This window comes from Ictalurus furcatus, chromosome 5, assembly GCF_023375685.1.
Source record: "Ictalurus furcatus strain D&B chromosome 5, Billie_1.0, whole genome shotgun sequence".
Classification (NCBI taxonomy): domain Eukaryota; kingdom Metazoa; phylum Chordata; class Actinopteri; order Siluriformes; family Ictaluridae; genus Ictalurus; species Ictalurus furcatus.
Genome location: NC_071259.1, coordinates 30,839,720 through 30,860,880, shown reverse-complemented (window position 1 = coordinate 30,860,880; position 21,161 = coordinate 30,839,720). Strand labels below are relative to the sequence as shown.

At 43.9% G+C, this 21,161-nt stretch overlaps 1 protein-coding gene across 6 annotated transcripts in view; it reads right to left on the bottom strand.

The window, feature by feature from the left end:
* The window catches only part of nfic (nuclear factor I/C), a 136,913-nt gene that overhangs the window by 19,503 nt on the left and 96,249 nt on the right, over positions 1-21,161 (bottom strand). For 3 of the 6 annotated variants that reach the window (XM_053625775.1, XM_053625773.1, XM_053625771.1), the window contains exons 4-9: positions 18,607-18,681; positions 12,866-12,989; positions 11,058-11,182; positions 6,636-6,746; positions 4,570-4,772; positions 1,178-1,337 (exon numbers count right to left, since the gene is read on the bottom strand). In XM_053625775.1, coding sequence (XP_053481750.1) covers positions 1,178-1,337; positions 4,570-4,772; positions 6,636-6,746; positions 11,058-11,182; positions 12,866-12,989; positions 18,607-18,681 — 798 coding nt within the window. The remainder of the gene's footprint in view (positions 1-1,177; positions 1,338-4,569; positions 4,773-6,635; positions 6,747-11,057; positions 11,183-12,865; positions 12,990-18,606; positions 18,682-21,161) is intronic. The other 3 variants (XM_053625772.1, XM_053625774.1, XM_053625776.1) reach the window with 3 other exon arrangements.

Here is a 21,161-nt window from a genome sequence, read left to right as displayed (position 1 = left end):
CCTGCGCATACCGTAAGATATCGTTATGCGCCTTGTTAATGCAGAACTCGCCTCGACGTTCTTTAATACGCCGCTGTAGATTGAGCCGAGTAATTGAATAAAAGGGCAGACGTGTTTATCGGTGCCTCTCCGAGGAATTCCCATATTAAAGCGTGCTTTGCAGACACTCATCCAGTTGTGCAAAAAGGCCGTTTTTCAAGAGGTTAAAAGCAACACGTTCATCCACATCAGGCTGAGCTTATCGGGAATCCATAACTATTAGGCGGAGGATGAGCTGCATGGGCAGACAGACGCTCTAATCGTATTTAGTGAGATGAGAAGGGTGCAGGCCACACATCATTGCAGCACTGATGCTGTAATGCTGGGATATGTGTGTGTGTATGTGTGTGTGTATGTGTGTGTGTGTGTGTGTGTGTGTGTGTGTCTCCTCAGCATTTCTTAATGAAATTACAATTAATAACAAACGACAGCCTCTGTGGCAGACTGCCTCGTCATCTAAAGTGGCATGGCTGTTTACGGGCGTCGGCCCGTCGATGCGCCGATGATGAATCGGATCGAATCGATTCGTTTTCTTGAACAAGGAGCTCGATGTACTGTACATACCCTTGATCCGGCACGACAGTGGTTCCAGATCAACATTTATCCACTGAGAAGTAGCTTGTGTGACTATTTTTCATGTTTAAACCTCCGTATTATTTTTTAACCCCAGCTTCAGTCTTTTAAGTCGTTATGTGCATGAGGTAGTAACGATGACAAGAGCAGATCACCAACTCTGAGCCAACCGTAAGCAGTACCGAATCATCAGACCAGAAGATTACCGCATTTACAAGAGCTAAAATGTAGCCACACTGTACTGTCTGTATGTAGTTCTTATAAATACTGGATGCTAACACACTGGAGATTGGAGACCTACTGGAATGCGATGATTGGAAGTCTCTAGAATGTTCTCTCACAGTCATGGAGCGCCATTAGCCTGATCGACTTGAAAACGCTACGGTGTTAGAACGTGCAAATGAGTGACGGTGTTGGATCAAAAAAGCTCAGGAGAAGAATTCTAGCTTAGTTACGCCATCTAAAGCGCTTTCTACAACACTATGGGAATACTCAGGACTCTCGTCTAAGTGCCAGTCAGCTGGACAGGGCAGGGAGCGAGCGGGCGTTACAGTGAGCCACTTACTGGGGGAGGTGGGCGAGGAGGCAGCTGCGTCTGGCGAGGTGCTGCTGGGTTTGGAGTCAGGGGGCAGCGTGAGGCGAGGCAGGGCCGGGGGAGGCGGGGGGGCCAGCATCTGAGAGGAGATGTAGTGGGGGGGAACCTTCACCTGACCACTGCCATTCAGCTGCGGGAGAAAGAGAGAGCAACGGTCAGCCAGCACCTATACGGCCCAGCTCGGGGCTAAACATCGATATAACACACTCAGCTGCTCTCTCTCACCCGCCGCCTCGCTCTCTTCTCCTCTCCTCCCCTCTCCTCCCCTCTCCTGCCTCAATCCCAATTCCTTTCGCTTAAAATCTCTTATATAACTAACATCACGGGCTCTATTTACAACGTAGAGTAACCTGTCGCGTAATCTGATCGGAAAGATGTTCTTACACGTTCTCAACAACCTGCTAGAGTATTGGCGAGGAATTATCACACCCACCCTGGGTAGAGTGGTATAACGGGGGGATGGGGGAAGACTGGGGGGGGGGGGGCGGCACAGTGATATTTTCAACGCAACGCCATTGTCTGTATCTGTATCTCTTTAGCGCACTATTATCTATATCTATATCTATATTCAGATTTAAACCTTAAGTAGGCGTGGCCTAAACTATATATAACGGTTTAGGCCCCACCCCACCCACCCACCCCCGTGCGTAACGGTAAACACCTCCCGCCGATCGATTCTTACCCACACCAGACCATGGGATCAGACCACATCACCCTATCATCATCAAAACCCTCGACAACGCCCTCCTGTTCATTTCTACATACAACATATAACACTTTTCTTTTTTTTTTTTTTTTCATGGTTTGTCCCTAGATTTCTAGCCTCCTTCTCGCATACTCACCCGCACGTACTCGTGGTTCTTCTGACACCCACCTGCTCTCTGTTCCTTCCCCTAGGCTTCGTATCAGAGGAGGTAAGGCTGCTCGAGGTGCTTCTCCATGCTTATTACCTCACAATCCTCATTTTAATGCACATCTATTGTTTATTATCCAGTCCCTTTTATATCACCGGATATACATATACATGCAGACATATACAATTTGTAAAAAAAAAAAAAAAAAATAAAATAAAATAAGCGTTCGTATTATTACACACTCGGCTAATATCACCTAACCACACCATTTGAAAATGTATTTATACTAATCCCGGCTTTTGCTTTTACATTGCAGCACGATGCACCAGGGACCGGATTCATGAAAACGTTCTTAAGAAAGAAATGAAGACTCATCTTAAAAAAAATGAAGATAGATTCGTAGAGAAAAAAAAAAAAAACGTTCCTAAGTGCAATTCGTAAGAAAAAAAAAATTCTTAAGAAGTTCTCAAAAAGTTCTCAAGAAGTTCTCAAAAATCTCAAAAAGTCCGTGAATTCTTGAAAAAAATGTTTTTCCTTAAGAATAAAATGACGAGCGTAACAGCTACGACAACTCCAATACTGACAAATTTTTTTTAATTCTGGCTTTGGAAAACGTGTTTACAAACTTGTTTATTTCTCTCGACTTTGCTTTCTTCCTGGGATTTAAGATACACGTCTAGCTCCGCCTCCCACGCCCCCTCCGTCGCTCTTTCTCTCTCTGTCAGCAGATATATGAGAGATGGGGTAATGTTCTAGGCGGATGTTCTGGCAGACAGCCGCTTATCCGTCGCTCTCTCTCTCCCTCTCTCTCTCTCTCTCTCTAACTGTCTGCATCCATCCATCCATCCTCAGGACTGCGCTCTCACTCTGCTGCACAACAACAGTTTGGTGTGTGAGTCAGCGACATTGTGGGTCGCTGCTGCTGTCCTTTGTGACTGGCTGGCTGCAGTCGCACTGCGGTGGGGCGAATTTCAATGAGACTGCAGGACAGGCCAAGCCTGACAAATCTCAAATCTCTCTCTCTCCTTCTTCCCTCTCTCTCTCTCTCTCTCATTCTGCCAGCGTCAGCACTGCTGCCGGGCACACACAGGAATCTCCTGGTTCAAATGCGTACTTCCTCGTTCTCTCTATTCCTCCCTCTCATCCCTCTCTCTCCCCTCAGATCTAGTTTTCTGTCTGATCTCTCTCTCTCTCTCGTTCTTGCCCTCATTTCTCCATCTTCCCAGATAATGAAACATCTTTCTGACTCGGGGTTTTTTTTTTCTCTCTCTCCCCTGTCGGTTATCCCTGGAGGCGAGCGCTTTGAAGACACTGACTCCCTCTGACTGAAATTATTCGAAATTCAGCAGCAGTGCTACGAACCCGCAGTACGAGCGAACGCTTGGTCACAGGTGGACGTCTGAAAGAAGAAAACCCGGGCCAGATCGAGTCATACCCATATTCCCATACTGCTTTTATGCGTAAAAACATTACTACAGGTTACGACGGCTTCAGTGTAGTACTATTTATAGATCAGGCATTTTACGGTGCCCCCGGAGCAGACAGGGTTAAGGGCCTTGCTCAAGAGCCTAACAGAAACCTTGACCTTCTGAGCAGCACCGAGCCACCATTGCTCAAAACCGGTTACGCCAAACAAACACCAAAGTCGCGCCACATGATACTCCCACTGTTTTACTGGTATTTTTTTTGGAAACTGGTTGTTATATTCTTCAAAACATGACAGTTATACGTTATATATATATATATAAAAACATGATGTACATCACCACGGTGATACGGTAGTACTTTTTGAACCTACATGACCAAATTTCTTACCAGATGATGAATTTATATGTATTAGAAACGGTACTGCTGAGGCTTAAACAAGTATTGCTGAGGTATTAATAGACAGATCAGCACTTTTATTCAGAGAGGTTTTAAATGGTAGAGAAAAGTGCTTAGATTTGTGTGTGTGTGTGTGTGTGTGTGTGTGTGTGTGGTTGTGGTAAGAGCGAGGCGAAGAGGAGGGAAATCGAAGCCTCCAGGTCTGTACGCGTCTAGATGTCTGTGGTTGAGTCACTTACACTCAGGTTACACTAAATACAGTCAGCGCAAGACACCATGAGTGTTTAGCTGACATACGTGCACATGCCTGCCCACGCACACACACACACACACACACACACACATACACACACGTGTCCACACACACCAGGCCGCTCAGTATATAGATATATATATATATATATATATATATATATATATATAATAGTATGTATAGCACAAAAGTACATGAATGCTGTCGTTATTAATATAAATATGAATCAACATGGATGGCTCAGAATTGTGCTCTGTTCTTGTTCTACACCCTGTGAAGGTCTAGTATGATTTCCAAGCTTGCAATTAACCAAATTGTGGGTCAGTGAAGAAAAACGAAACAAAACAACAACAACAACAACAACAACAACAGAAAAACACTGGTTGCTTACTTAGGTTCACTTTTGACCGTGGGCGGGGCTACAGGCTTACCGGGCTGGGCTGTTGATTGGACGGGTCGCAGGCCATTGTGACCAGGTCCTTGAGCGGGTCTTGTGATGTGAGGTGGGGCGGGTAGCGAATGGCCGTGTGGGGAAAGTAGGTGGAGGTGGGCTGGGGCAGGATGGGGGTCGTCGAAAAATGCAGCGATGACGATGGGTGCGGACTCCGAGAGATACCTGCAGGAAAACACAGACCTACTCCTGTTAATCTAAGGTCAGTTCAGATCAGACCTGGTCATGTCAGTCAAAAATATCGATCAAAAGATCAAGCGATGTTTATTTATTTATCTATCTATGTATCTATCCAGTTTTGTAGACCCTGTGAACCTGTTCTCGGATGACACGAGCGGAACCTGATGTGCTCTCCTGCTGTTTTCGGCCCATCTGCCTCTAGATTCTACGTGCAGTGCGTACTGAGATGCTGTTCAGCTCGCCACGGCTGTAAAGAGTGGCTATTTCAGTTCCCGTAGTCTTCCTGTCCGCTCACACCGGTCTGCCCATCCTCTTTTGACCTATCTCTCATCAGCAAGGCTGATCTGGAACTGCTGCTCGCTGGATCATGTTTTTTTGTTTGTTTTGTGTTTCAGACCATTTAAAATAAACTCTAGAGACTGTTGTGTACAAATCCCAGAAGATCAGCACTTTCTAAAACTCCGGACGTTTCCTCCGCTATTAACCGAAGCTCGTGACCTGTACGTGCATGATTGTGTGCGTCGTGCTGCTTCCACATGACTGGCTGATTAGAGAATAATAACGTTTAAGTAGCAGGAAAATACTTATCGACGCTTATTATCTACCAGACTTTAGATTGCGTAATTCATCTGTTTGGCCCGGTTGTCGGGTTTCCTAGATGTTTATTCTCCCTAATCCTCCCGGAACGACCCGTTTTCAGCGACGCTGGATTTCCGTAACGCGCCGCGACAGCTGTGATTTCGGCGCTGACACACTTTCCGTGGTGACATATGGCGGGGACGCTCCACCGGTTCACTTGAACAGCCGTGCTAATTGTTGTAGCATCGTTTGTGCAGATAGTGGAGCGTTGCCAGACTACAGATTATGCCTCATTGTCCCAGAGACAATTACTTGTCAGAGAGAGCAGTGTTGCCTGCATGGTGCTCTCGACTCTGCAATAAAGCGGCTCATATCACACACACACACACACACACACGCACACACACGAATTGCTCTTTCTGTTCCAGACAAGCTGTCAGCAGCAGTGTATTAGTCTCAATACAGCTCGGTACACACGTGAGCACTTACTCTACCCATACAAGGTTAGTGGCACAAAGTGCATTTGTATACGTAAGAGTAAAAGGATGCACAAATGGATCCCTGTTGCATTTTCGAACCGTTCTTAAAAGGTATAGTCGATGATAAATGATGAAAGTAGAGATGTCGTGTCGTGTCCTGATTGGGCGGATGTCGGCGGCTTACGCTATGCTCACACTAGTAAGCGACAGGTGAGCTTCCTGAGCTCCTCACTCCTCACAATCAGTGCAATCAGACACTGCAAGTGACATGAGCGAGTTATTGCTATTGCTATCGCTAAGGTCTGAACGCGGAGTTAGCATTAGCGTCATTTCCTTCCCGTAGCAGGTCATTTGCGTCGTGCTGAGTTCTAGGTGAGCTTTAATCCCCCAATTTTCCTTCGTAGGGACATTGTAAAAATCAGTGGATCTGGTCTTAGAGGAATAGCATGTGAACAGCAGTGAGCAGCTAACGTTAGCTAACGTGGGAGTTTGGTCCTTTGTAACTGTGACGTTAAAAGCGCAAGTACTTTTTCGCTCACTGTATTCAGGGCGCCTAACGTGTTCCGAGCTGAACTCCTCGTGAAGGAAATTAAAGTGGATCCTTAACCCTTTCATCCTAAACCCTTCAATAAGTGCACTCCTGTCCAGTAGATCGAGTTTAATTTCCTGTAGAATGACGGACCTACCAAAAGCCGATGGTGCGACACTTGTCTACAGATGTTCTGAGATGCATCTGGGATCTGCTGGTAACATTTTACTGCCTTTTGTGTGTGTGTGTGTGTGTGTGTGTGTGTGTGTCAATGCTCACCGCTGTGCACCGCGATGACAGGTCTGTGGTGTTGTGTGAAGCTGCCAAGGCGTGGAGAACTCTCCTGAGGAGATGGACTATCCATCTCAGTCTTCTTCACCGGGGAGATACCTGACAGACACACCATGAAGGTGAGAGAGAGAGAGAGAGAGAGAGAGAGAGAGAAAGAGGGGGGTCAGCTTCACTGACCAATAGCACTAGATGTAGTACTAGTACTGACCACAGGGTGGCACAGTGTGCAAAAACGAGACAACAACAAAAAAAATAACCCAACACACTAGTTTTTAAGATGCTGCAGAGAACCGCAGTGTGTAAGGCATAATCGCGTGTCCCTGTGGACCTCCAGCAGTGTGTGAGACTGGAGGCAAGATGCACCAGCAGTGGATGCAAAAACATACAGGACACCAACTGTAGAATATAAAATATAGCCACGTAAATACACTATTAAGGTTTGTCCACATTTGCACGTTATCTGCATAATAAATTTAGGTGTAGAATCTATCGTGTCCTATTCAGACAGGATAAGATTTACGTTGCAGGAGGACGTCTATAGTAATTATGATCATTTCGGATCGGATATCACGTATCAATCAGAGAGATGACGGCGTCTTTATAACGTACGCATGGTCATCACATAAAATACTCTAGACCAGTGGTCACCAATCCTCTTCCTTGAGATCGACCTTCCTGCAGGTTTCATCTCCAACCAAAATCTAACACACCTGTTTTAGGTGATCAAGAACTTCTTAAGGTCTCCTGGAACAGGGTTGGGGAGCACTGCTCTATACATACTCTACAGGTAATTCATTTGAATGCAAGCTGATGGGTTTTGACCTCAATTATAAGCGCTTGTCGGGCTGAAGTCCAAGACCAGGACTAGAAGAGATCAGAAAACCATCGAAAACCATCAAATCCTTGTCCAGACCAAGCGTTTACGTCATCTCGTTGGCTTCACTCACGCATTGCGCCAATGATTAGACTGTGTTCTTGAAGAAGGGACCGCTTCTTCTCAAACTCTGTGCGTGCGAACACATCATTTTTTTTTTTTTTACAAACTTTCAGACAAGACCAAGAACATATTTGGCGAGACCAATACCCTGGACCGAGACCGAGTCCTAATACGGTACAAAAGCCAATAATACTAGAGTAATAGACTAGACTAGAGTGTGGTCTTGCATAAAGACGTTTACAGCCCTACCGTGTTCATACCATGTACGTAGTCGTTACACGTGTGAGGAACTCCATAACGTTACTAAAACCGCTTACGCACGAAATAGTTTTTTTGCGGTTTTTCGCGGTGATGTTTGTTGGTAAACGAGACCTTTTTAGCTGTACTCATGTTCGACGTACGTGAATCGAAGCGGGCTTCGGCTGAATGCGCGTCGTGACGACGTCACATGACACGTCTCAGCTCGGCCCGAGGAAATCCCAAGCTCCTGCGAATGTTGCGGAGTTTCCTTGATTTTCTGCGTTTATTTCCGCGATCACAAAATACCCAGGGGACTCTTTATGTTGAAGAAAAAGCACAAAACCTCTTTCCCTATATGATCTAATGGGATCTTTACCAACACACCAATCTGGATGGGATATATTATTACCCGGGGTTACCTGGCGTTCCTGACTTGTTAGCCTTACATCTCTGATACTAAACTAAAGAAGCAAACGCTCCACAGCGAACATTTCATGCGTCTGTGTAAAACAAAAAAAAAAAACGCCTTCTCTAAAATGAGTTCCAGTGACTTCCTGAGACTATTACTGAATTCTGAATGCTGCATACTAACACAGATGTTTATAAAGTTAAACAGACAGACATGTGTAGGTCCAGCTGCTGCTCGGTCTGCTCTACTTCTCTTCTCTCACTCTCCCTTTGTCCCAAAGCAATCAGCCTTGGAGGAGGCACGTTAAAGAAAACCTCGTCGGAGCTGTCTAGACAGGAAGTGAGGTGGGCGGGGCCGCTCTCGTGCAGGACGTCTCGTCGAGTCCTGATTCCAGAGCAGGTCTGAACGCTAAAGGCATGCTAATCACCTTTCGCAGCCAAGGGCACCTTTAACTGTAAAATACCTTTTACGAATGCCCTCCAGGCATTATATTATGGATTTTTATTGGATCCATACAGCTTCTTGTTCCTGAACCTTCCAACGTCAGAACACATTAGATCCAATCTGACAACTGATTGTTTTTGGGTTAAATCCGTTCGATTCAAGGGACACTCGAACAAGCTAACTTTAAAAGCTCGATAAATGTAATAAGTATGATGAACTGTGGGGTGTGATTTTCACTGCTGTAACAAAATTAATTCCCAGACTCGACTCTGATAACGGCTTGTGAACCTCGCTCCCAGGGTTTTTAACGAAAAAGTCCAGGCACTGAGGTGTGAGAAGCCTCTCAGCTCTAAATCTGGCAAACACCCCATGAGCTCCCTGATTTACTCATTAATTCTGCCACGCTGGCTAACAAATTAGCAAAACGATTAGCTAAGAATAGCGCTTGATCCAGCATAGCCTATTATTTAGCTTTTTTTTTTTTTTTTTTTTTTAAAAAAAAGGTATTTATATATATTTCACTACGACAACTCTTCTTCGCACGGCTACGCTGAGGTAATGAAATCGTGTCATTTGAACAGGACGAAGCCGCTTTTATCACACCTTTAATTCACTGTTTTAAGTCGTCGAGTTTAAAAAGAATGCCGATATTTCTCTCCTCTACATAAAACGTGCCCACAGATCGAAGGATAAGCTGACCAAACTCTCATCTGTTACACTTACCATCTAACTTTAAGTCAATTCACCATTTTATCCGGAAATATTTCAGTCCTCAGATTGAGATTAAAGACAAAACACACACACACACACACACACACACACACACACACACACAAAAAAACACTTTTCATTAACATTAAGGGCTTTGCACTCTATAATTAGCAATTAAATCGAGTCATATATTTAATATTGGCCTCAAATGGAAGTCCATGGTGTTTTGGGGTGTATTTAAAGCCCAAGCGTACGTTTCAGCGTGAACTATTGCGGGTACGCGCTCGCTCAAGCCGGTATCTCGCAAGGATAGTGTTTTAAAGTTCAGAATGATTAAGAAACGCTTCCGTTTGTCTGTAGGCAAACGCCGCGACGCTGCATAACTCTCGCAGAACTTGTGAACTGAATAGTGCTTAAGTCCAGAGTCATGAAATTTTGTTATTAAATAACGCGTGCATGTAACTCGATTCTGAAAACACCGATTTCGCCTCAATATCTAATGAAGGTCAACATATTCGCGGCTCCGCCTTCCAGCAAATCAAATAGAAAGATCTAAAGTCGACACTAAGCTGGACGTCCCCGATCTAGAGTTTAAACCAAGACGTGTGTGTTTTTGTAAAGAACTACGACAACAAGGCCGTCACGGACGATCCGACCCCGACCGATTCCGCTTAAAGACTTTTAAACTGTGCCTCGACTCCACCGATGGGAACTGAACACAGGAACAGGTTTTACATTTAGTCACTGGCACAAACATCGAAAACCTAAACACAACTCTGATTACACAGCAAACATTATGTTACAACCACCACAACTACATTATAACCACATGTAAGACAGCACACACACACACACACACACACACAAACGCTCCTAAAGTAGCTCACAGTATGGTTTATATAACCACCATGTGACCTAGTTTCGCTGCAGCCAGGTTTGCCCTGCCCAGGTGTTTCAGCTCTGCTTACACTGCAGTTTCTGTCTCTCTCGCTCTCTCTCTCTCACACACACACACACACACACAGAGTCACGCACATACAAACACACATCAAGAATTTTCATGCTGTGAATCAGACCCATGATGCCCCACTGGTGTTTATAAAGGCAAATAAATACATATTTAAAGTAGGACATAATTTGTCGTACTTTCGTAAGTTTAAAGTCGATTCACAATAAAAGCAGCCAAGCAGCGGCGCGAGTCTCCGAGGTCAAGCTTCGTCCAGGACTTTAAAGGTTGGAAGAAGGTGGAAGAACTCGAGTGTCCTGCACGGAGCCCTGACCTCAACCCTGACCTGAACACCTTTGGGATGAATTGGAACGCCGACTGCACCCCAGACCTCCTCATCATCCCAACATCAGTACCTGATCTCGCTAACGCTCTTGTAGCCGAATGAACACAAATCCCCACAGCCACGCCCTAAAATCTAGTGGAAAGCCTTCCCGGAAGAGTGGCGCGTATTATAACGGCGAAGGGGGAATACATCTGGAATGAGATGTTCAACAAGCACTTCTCACACTTCTCAGTCGTATACTAGCCATTTGTGTGGCATGAATCCATTTCAGACAAGTGTAAAGAGTATAGTGTATATGTATATGTATATGTCTAGCGCTCATGTGAAATCTGTTGGAGGTCAAAAAAAAAAAATCCTCTTTATTATATGCCTCTAACCTCCTTCCATCTCGTCCTGCCAGTTTCGGGAGCTGCTAGCGGGAGAGTTGGGTGAGGTGTAGTATTCGCCCCCGGGGCTGGTGTCGATGTCGCCCTCCACAGAGCTGGACTTCTGCCTCTTACTCCTGGACGAGACAAACACAGAGACGGATTAGCAAGGATGGGCCGAGAAAACAGATCTGAGTGTTAGTCGACCCAGATCGATGCAAATTCACCACACGGTACAAACGACACACATGGACTGTAAGCAGCACACACTCACACACTCACACACTCACACACGGAAGCCGGCTACTGGATAGCTGCAGCTTGGCAAAAAGTTTACTTTCTTTGAACTTGGCAGGGTGTTTATTGAAAAAAGAAAAAAAAGAGCATTCATCAAAGCTAGCAGGGACAGTGAAGGAGAAGAGATAAATCACAAAGCCCAGAGGGCTGCTGTCATCAGAGTTCTCAAACACACACACACACACACACACACACACACACTTGGTGTCTGCATAGATCTTTCTCTAACCCTCTGCATCAATCAAAAAAGATTTACATTTATTCATTTGGCACATGCAAGAAAACATACAAGTACATGGAAGAACACCGGAGGGTTAGGGGCCGTGCTCAAGAGCTGCTGTTTAATTAATTAACATCTTCTGACCAATCAGAATCGAGCATTCATCAGCGTTGTAGTATAAACAGTCCGTACAGGATTTTGTAGAGTTTTTTTTTTTTTTTTTTTCCAATGATTGCTGTGGCCACAAATGCTTTATTTTTCTGCAGTATTTTTTTATTTTTCTTCAAAATTTTGAGATTTTTTGTGCTTTATTTTGCGGAAAACTTAAAATTGCAGGAAGTTGTCTTTCGGGATTAGGGATGCGCGCTACGACTAGTCTGGAAGTTTCGCAACCGACTAGTAGACTGGTCTACAAGTAAGAAACCCCCAGAAGACTTTGAAAAAAATGTTGAAAACGTAAAAAAAAAAAAAAATCTGTCATCCCCCCCCCCCCCCCCCCCGAATGTTTTATTTTAATGTTATTAAAAAAAAAAAAAAAAAAAAGGTTTTAAAATGAAGCATTAAAAATGGCAGTAATTTGAACGGTGAAATCTTGAGTATTATTTTTCTTCCGTCTAATCGACTGTTGTTTTCAGTGTCCGCTAGTAGCAGCTGTACCGTTTAGTCGACTAGTCTCACACGTCCCTAGTCGTGACGACGTCACGTGACGCGCCACGCCCCAACTCCGCGGTAAAATCTGCGGAAAATCTGAAAAAACTGCGAGCGCTTCCGAATATTGTGGAGTTTGCCTGATTTTGCGTTCATATTTCTGCGATCGCAAAAATCACGAAATCCTGTGAATTTTTAGCACGCAGCCGTTTAATAGCTATCGTAGATAGAGCTACAATATGGAATATCAACAGAATATGGAGGCTGCGATGGATTATGTGCGATAACTGGAACAAAAACGCTCACGGCACGTGAAGTACTGCAGGAGCTGCTTTAAAACGTTCAAGCTACGAGGAAATCAATTCAGTGATAATTCGACACAATTGATAAATCAATTTCATCAACAAACTCAAGCTGAGCAAACTTTAATGTGTAGTACCTGGCATATCTGGAGGTAATAGAAAGAAATAGCTAAGAAAGAAATGCAAGCAAGACGCTTTCAGAAAATGAAGCTTGGGCAACTTAATATTGATTATATACATTTTTTACGGTTGTATCAATAGCATTTTTCAGACCAAAATGGGCATCCTACTTAGCATTAAACAATCAGGAGCATCATGGGGCAGTTTATTTAGCTCTGGGTGTGTATACTGACCCGCTAGAGGAAGTGCTGGGTAGGGTTCTCCTCATGGTCACGCCTGTAGGGTTCAGATCGTACGCCAGGTGTCCCTGCAGCTCCCCGAGAGAGAAGTTCGGCCCTGTTCCTGTCACCACCGGCGCTACACACGATAAAAAAAAATAAATAAATAAAAATAAATAGACACAGTTTAAAATCTGACTTTTTAAAATGTACATACACAGTAAAACACTATTGCTTTCGAGACCCAGAGAGAACACTTAACGAACCAAGGTTTACATTCTTATCCTGGCAAGTTAGCTTTCTGTTATCCAGCTAGCATTAAAAGGAAGGATCAACAACTTTACATGAATATCCCTTAAAACTGTAAACAAAAATAAATCCCAAAAAGGAATAAAAATGACTTTAAAATCCTCTCAAAAATACCGTCAGTTTGATTCTTGTGAGCTAGCTAGCTAACATTAGCAGCAAAGATCAAGAACATTTATAAAGACATCACTCGAGGTGTTAGCCAGCTAGCTCCGTAGAGGTTAATAACACATCGCTCAGAAAGCATTCAAAATGACTTCATAAACCCTGTCAGGTTGTTTGTCTTAGATATTCAATTAGCTTTACCGTGAAGATTACGTACATTTATAAATACTTCAAATTCCTCACAGAAATCCTGTCAGGTTAGCTTACTTTAGCCAGCTAGCTTGCGTTAGCAGTAAAACGAAATAACGTTTCTGAATATTTATTAAAGGTCCTCTCAGGAATCCGATCAGGTTAGATTCTTTTAGCTAGCTAGCCAGCCAGCGCTAGCAAAATCCCTGTCAGGTTACCTCATGTTAGCCAGGCAGCTCCCTAACGTTATAAATATTTAGAAATATTCTCATGAATCCCCTCAGAAACTCTGTCAGATTGGCTCATGTTAGCCGGATAGCTGGAGCTAGCAGTGAAGCGTATATTATCTCTGAGAAATCATGTGAGGTTTGCTAGCTAGCTGGCCAGGATTAGCAGGAACGCTTTAAGACCATTTATACATATTATTCAGAAATCTGCTCAGTCTTGTCGAGTTGCCTCGTGTTAGTCAGCCTCTTTAGGATTAGCAATGAAGATATTTATGAATGAATATCACTTAATTCATCCTAATTTTCACTCCTAACCCTAGCTAGCCGGCTAACATGAGTGAAATCTTGTCAGGTTAGGTAGATTACTAACAACATCCGTGAAAATACAAAAACATATACATGTTAATGACTTTTTTTTTTTTTTTTTTTCCTGATTTCCTGCTTGAACCCAAAGAAATCCACATTCATATATGGACATAGCGGCAAGCCCAAATCTCCTGATTTTATTTAATTAATTTTTTGGTCAGAAATCAAATAATCGACCCCAATCTTAATTACTACATATAATCTGTATTACAGTTATGGCATGACACCTTGCTTAAACACTTTTGTGTATGGGTTTGTTTTTGTGAACTGTCAGGACCAAAAATGTCCATATTATGTAGGAAAACCAGAAAAAAGACGTTAGTGTTATTCTTATTGCATATTTGTAGTTACATGCATACAATATATACATTACATATGTATAATCCTCTGTCTTGAAGTGTGTGTGTGTGTGTGAGTGTGTGTGTGTGTGTGTGTGTTCCCTACTATTCACTAAAACAGCCAATTAAATAGCCACTGTGACTGAAGGCATGCTGTTTCAGATGAACTTTAACCTGTGCTGAATATTTTTTCTGGTTCCACTGTGGATTATGAACAGCACTGTAGCATGATCGATTGCAGGGCTATGGTACACAAGTGTAAAGGCCAGTGGTGGGCTGTGATTTACAGCGCTGAAGCCCAGTACTGCAGTATACATGGCTGTTTAATAGGTTAGATAGAGTCTTAGGGGACGAGGCTGCGGTGAGACGTTGTGCTGCTCTACACTAAAGGTCTACAGACGGTACAGCCGAGGACATTTAATATGAAACAGTGCTGGACTTGAGCTAATAATCTTAAAACTTTAAGGCTTAATAGTTTATTTTCATCTATCCGATCATGGAACATCAAGATCCGGAGCTTATCCCAGGAACGCTGGAGGGATCGTGCGAATCGGGAATGCACCCTGGATGGGACCCACACTTACACACTTATTCGCACCTACAGGCACTCTAGAGCAGTCAATCAACCTAACAGCATGTTTTTAGACATTTGGAGGAAACTGGAAACGTCATATAGACACTAAACCCGAGCTCAGGATCGACCTGAGGACCCTCGACCTGTGATGTGGCGGCAGCAGCCATCTGGAGTGCACTTTTACTTTATTTCCCTCAAGATCTAAACATTATACTAGATAAATAACACTTCATATAGCTACATCATTTACAGCTGAAAGCACTCCGATTTTCTGCTTTCGTTTACAAATTCTAACTGCTAGCCATATCTCCCAGAGCCATATCTCCCTACAGCTCTCGCCTAGTGTCCCATTGAAGCTAAGCAGGGTTGAGCCTGGACAGTCTCCTCTATGGGAAACCTCCTGGAGAAAACTAAGGTTGCTGCTGGAAGTGGTATTAGTGAGGCCAGCAGGGGGCGTCCACTCTGTTGTCTGTGGGGGTCCTAATGCCCCAGTATAGTGACGGGGACACTATACTGTAAAAACAGCACCGTCTTTCGGATGAGACGTTAAACCGAGGTCCTGACTCTCTGTGGTCATTACAAGTCCCAGGATACTTATCGTAGGGGTGTGACCCTTTAATACCGGAGAGCGTCCCACGGCTATCAGTTCAACACTGACCGTTTAGAAACGACCGATAAATAAATTGTTTGTCAGAAGCATTCTCCTTTACATGTCCCCTGAGTTGGTCTCGATTATTTCACTAGGGCCTCACTGGGAGATTCGCATATTACACAAACAAACTCGTTATGCAGATTAAATCCTCCCAAGAGAACATAATGAGAATCAGTAGTCTGTATAATTAACGACGGTTCTGAGAGTCAGCACAAACGTCAGAGTCACTCCAGATACAGTACAATCAGGTACGAGTTAAGCACGTGCTTGGCCTTGATTTCAGTCAGTCCGACTCCTGGGTGGATTCCTAAACGTGCCACAACTTCATCGCTACATCATGTGATGGGTGTGAAAAGTGATGCTTCATGCACAGACACTTCTAAATATCAGGTCTAGGTGTCATTAATTAGCCGATTTTATATATATATATATATGAAGATGATTGATTTTTTTTTTAAAGCACAAGTTCCATCTTTTCTAAAACAGAGAGACATGACGTCCAGGAGATTGGAGCAGCTGACGGGTGTGTGATGGGGAGAACGGTACACGACTGTGATCAGATCAGGCTGCATTATTTAGTGAGCTGACAGCTGCTTAATGAATGTTTTACTGTCTCATTTTACCCTCCATCCATCACCATTCATACACCAACACAATACAACTATCACACTGCAGGTCAGGAGCAATACGCTTTCCAAACCTAATTACTCACTGACTTATTCTCCATCACTCACACACACACACACACACACACACACACACACACACACTCACTCAGTCTCTTACTCATTCACTCACACACACACACACACACACACTCACTCTCTCACTCACACACTCACTCACTCACTCACACACTCACTCTTTTACTCATTCACTCACACACACTCACACACTCACTCTTTCACTCACACACACACACTCACTCACACACTCACTCTCTCACTCACACACACACACTCACTCTTTCACTCACTCTCTCACTCACACACACACACACTCTTTCACTCACTCTCTCACACACACACATTCACTCTCACTCACTCACACACACACACTCACTCACACACACACACTCATTCACACACACTCACTCATTCACACACACTCACTCTCTCACTCACTCACACACACTCACTCATTCACTCACTCACTCACACACACACTCACTCACTCACACAGATACTCACTCTCTCACACACTCACTCATTCAGATACTCACTCACTCACTCTCTCACCCACTCACACTCACTCATTCACTCACAGATACTCACATACTCACTCAGTTACTCACTCTCTCACTCACTTTCTCACACACTCACTCACACAGATACTCACTCACTCACAGATACGAACTCATTCACTCACACACTCTCTCACTCACCCAGTCACTCTCTCTCTCTAACACACTCACTCACACAGATACTCACTCACTCACTCACTCACTCTCACACACTCACTCACTCACACAGATACTCACTCATTCTCTCACCCACTCACACACACACTCACTCACACAGATACTCACTCACTCACAGATACGAACTCATTCACTCACACACTCTCTCACTCACCCAGTCACTCTCTCTCTCTAACACACTCACTCACACAGATACTCACTCACTCACTCTCACACACTCACTCACTCACACAGATACTCACTCATTCTCTCACCCACTCACACACACACTCACTCACACAGATACTCACTCACTCACTCTCACACACTCACTCACTCACACAGATACTCACTCACTCACAGATACGAACTCATTCACTCACACACTCTCTCACTCACCCAGTCACTCTCTCTCTCTAACACACTCACTCACACAGATACTCACTCACTCACTCTCACACACTCACTCACTCACACAGATACTCACTCATTCTCTCACCCACTCACACACACACTCACTCACACAGATACTCACTCACTCACAGATACGAACTCATTCACTCCCACACTCTCACTCTCTCATTCACTCTGTCCCCTCACTTATTCATTCACTCTTTCACTCACTCACTGATCTCTCACTGATCTCTCACAAACTCACTCACTCACCTCACTTGTTTTCTATCCACTCACTATAGGTTTTTGACCGCCAACATATTCGAACTAATCTTGCCACTAAGCCAGAGTGTAAAAAATTTGAAAATATTTTCACATAATTGAGACGAGTAGTGTTTGACAGGCCGGCTTGGCCTCTTCTGCAGAGAGGGGTGTCAATTTTGATTATATGCATCTCGTGGGAACAGCAAGCGACTGTGTTCAGTGTGACAGCATGTGTACGTGTGAGAGCGGCAGCGTGGAGAAGACGCGTGTCTCTGGAATGAGTTGAAGCGTTTCAGGCCGTTACAGCACCTCGAGGCCGAGCGCAGCATTGCAGTAATGTGAGCTGCATCACAGTCCACTGGCTACACACACACACACACACACACACACACGTCCCAGCTGTGCAGAGACTCTGTGGATAAACAGGGCCGGCCCAGCTGGGAAACACATCGTGACGTGGCTCTCGGAGATCTTAAGGCGCTATGGGATAAGCTGTGCTGGAATTCACACGACTTTTCACACACACACACACGCACCGATATCCAGCGAAACGTTTAACACACACTCAAATGCACGTCATTCGCCGTGCGTAGATATGAAGTAGAAATACTTCCTTACTGTAGGATTTTTCTGTCCTCATTTTACTTTTCCTCACTCATGGCTGTTTTACACTCCATTTCATTACCACATACATGACACACAGACTTCTTTCCTGCCTAAACTCTCTAAGCCTGATGATGTCATCGAGACCCTCACTCTTTCTCTAGTGATTGGCTGTAGGCTCCTGCCAGTCAACAGGTACTCAAGACTTAAAAATAAACAACACTCCCCCCAAACCCCCCCCCCACCTCCAACCACCCATTAACTGGGTGTAAATGAAGTGTTTGGGTTGTTATGCTGCTCTGTTTGGAGATTAAGAGAGAATAATGTTTAAGCTCCTTACTTCTGGACACTTGTACCAGTTCGGTCACGTTGAACACTCCCGATGTGACAAAGCTCTCCTGAAACTCGGGCCCATCTGCGAAAGAGGAAAATGGAAACAAAGGAACAATGCGGTAGTGTCTCTTTAAAAGCCCAGAATAATTATATCATTATCATCACAACACAAAGACACAATACGCCGATTGTTATACTTTGTTTCCAGTTAAACGACTGAAACGGTTTAAAAATAACAAACATCTCGGGCCTGAGCCAAAGGGATGGAAGCACTGTACGGCTGTGATAGAAATATACAACATACAGTCAACTCCAGAATTATTGGCACCCTTGGTGAAAATGAGCAAACGTCGTGGTAAACACTCGGCGAGTTCTGTTTAAACAGCGGTTTCCGGACGATCGGTCCTCCCAGCAATACTGCGTGAATTTGCTGATAATTTGGAGTGGAAAAAAAACAAACCCCAAAACAAAACAAAACCAAACTGAGCATCTGTAAGGTTTAATAACGTTCGACCTTCTTCCGTGCGGACCGCTCAACCGCATTCCCTTCCTTTGTATTCGCTCTTCATCAGGAAAACGTTAGACCTCCACGCCTGCAGAGGACGCTCTCGCCTGAGTGCTAACCGCTTCTATACAACACAACTTCCCGTTTGCAGACTACGTAGAGCACAGTGAACGTTCGTTAACGCGACGTCTTGCTCGATATGTTCCGAGTCTCATACTCCGCGATCTCCGTGTCTGTGTTTAGCCCGCTGTGGTCAGGACTGCTCTTTTATCTGGTTTCATTCTGGCTCTGGGGGTTTGTCCATTGGCTGCATTTTGAGCTTTTATCTCGGACGTCGTTTCGGATTTTTATATCGATATATATAAGCGTCCCGTGCATGGGTCCTCCAAGGACCTGTTCGTTACAGTTGTGCTTTTTAGGAACATTTGAAAAGCACGTAATGCCGATACTGAAGTACTTCTGGAAAACAGGTTTGGGGTTAAAATATCCTGGGGTTCAGTGGATTCATTTTGTCACCAATCCTGGATCAGAACCTTCACGAAACCTTCCCAAAAAGCATCACTAATCCTCCAAACCTCCATAATCCGGCCACCATTTTGTTTTTGGATGGTGTTCATGGCCAAGAAAGTCAACACATGATGCCAAGTGATCGGTGAAGCTCAGGAGCTGCATGTCACGGGTTTCTTCATGACGTAAGGCCTTCTTTCAAACATAACGTTATGGAGGTAGATCTCAAATTTCCTACCAAATTCTCCAGGCTTGGGAAACGTTTCTAACGAGGCCTTGATTGTTATGTCTTTTTACATATACGTTATTCCACAGTGCTGCTTCTCGAGTTAGAACGTACAGTATCGATTCATTTTTTTTTAATCGCAGCGGCTCCGACGGTAGTTCTGGCTCGGACGTAAATGACAGGTTAATATTAATGCACTTATTTAAATGCGATATCGTTTCTATAGTAACCATTTATTTACAGAAGACCTGTACGCATGCTGGACGCGCCACAATCCTGCCTGTAATTCTAAGACTAATACATATCAGATTTAAAAAACAACAACGTTATTTAACAAAGAAAATAATATAATCGTTCGACATGGTGACGCCTTTTATTTATTTATTTATCTATTTATTTATTTATTTAGCTAGGGGAGGTTTAGATAACATTTTATGGAAGGAGTCTCCAGTGTCAGCGCTTTTGGAACAGTCAGTAAGTTTTCCAGTTTCTCTGTGACACGTCAACCTGTGTTTTTGTAAATTTTTTTTTTTTTCTTCTTCCCTTATTAACTTCAATAGAGAGTAAAAAATTTGAAAAAGAGAGAGACCGGAGAAGGAAGGCTCGTGTATAGCTGCTATACACGTGAAGTGAGGACAGGAACTGACTTGTTTCGGATGTTCCACAACATTTAAACGTGAAACTATAAACGGTTTAAAAAAAAAAAAAAAAAAAAAAGCAAGCATGATGTCGTTCATTAATAAATGAGAAACGGTAATCACTGGGAAAACGTTGAGGAATGGCACACGCGACGCCTCAACGCTTCTCCGACAGCACGCGTTACTCCGTATCTATCTCGTTCACGCTACGACGGATGACGAAGACATTCGGCGTTGGTTTATCGTATCTGCTTTTGCCGTGGTATTTAGTCAAACGTAGTTTTGCAAACAGAGAGATGATTTGGGGTGCCGATAATTTTGCAGTACACGTTCTAAGAGGAAATTCAAAGTATACATTCAAAAAAAAAGACGTTTGCACAGTATGCGAGTAAAGAATGCGAAAGTTTGTGTGTGATGTTTATCTTACATCCATTTTTTAAATTTTTTTTAATTTTTTATTATTATACCCTTTTCCTCAGTCTCCCGCCTTAAAGAGTGCGAGTCATTCTAGAGTTAACGCTCCACAGATGTGCGTGTCATATCCGAGTTCACAGCTGGGTTTGAAGGGGATTATTCTGACCCCCAGATGGCGCAGTTCGTCTGAACGAATGCGGATTATGAACGCTGAAGGAAGCCACACTCACACACACGCGCACGCGCGCACACACACACACACGCACACTCTC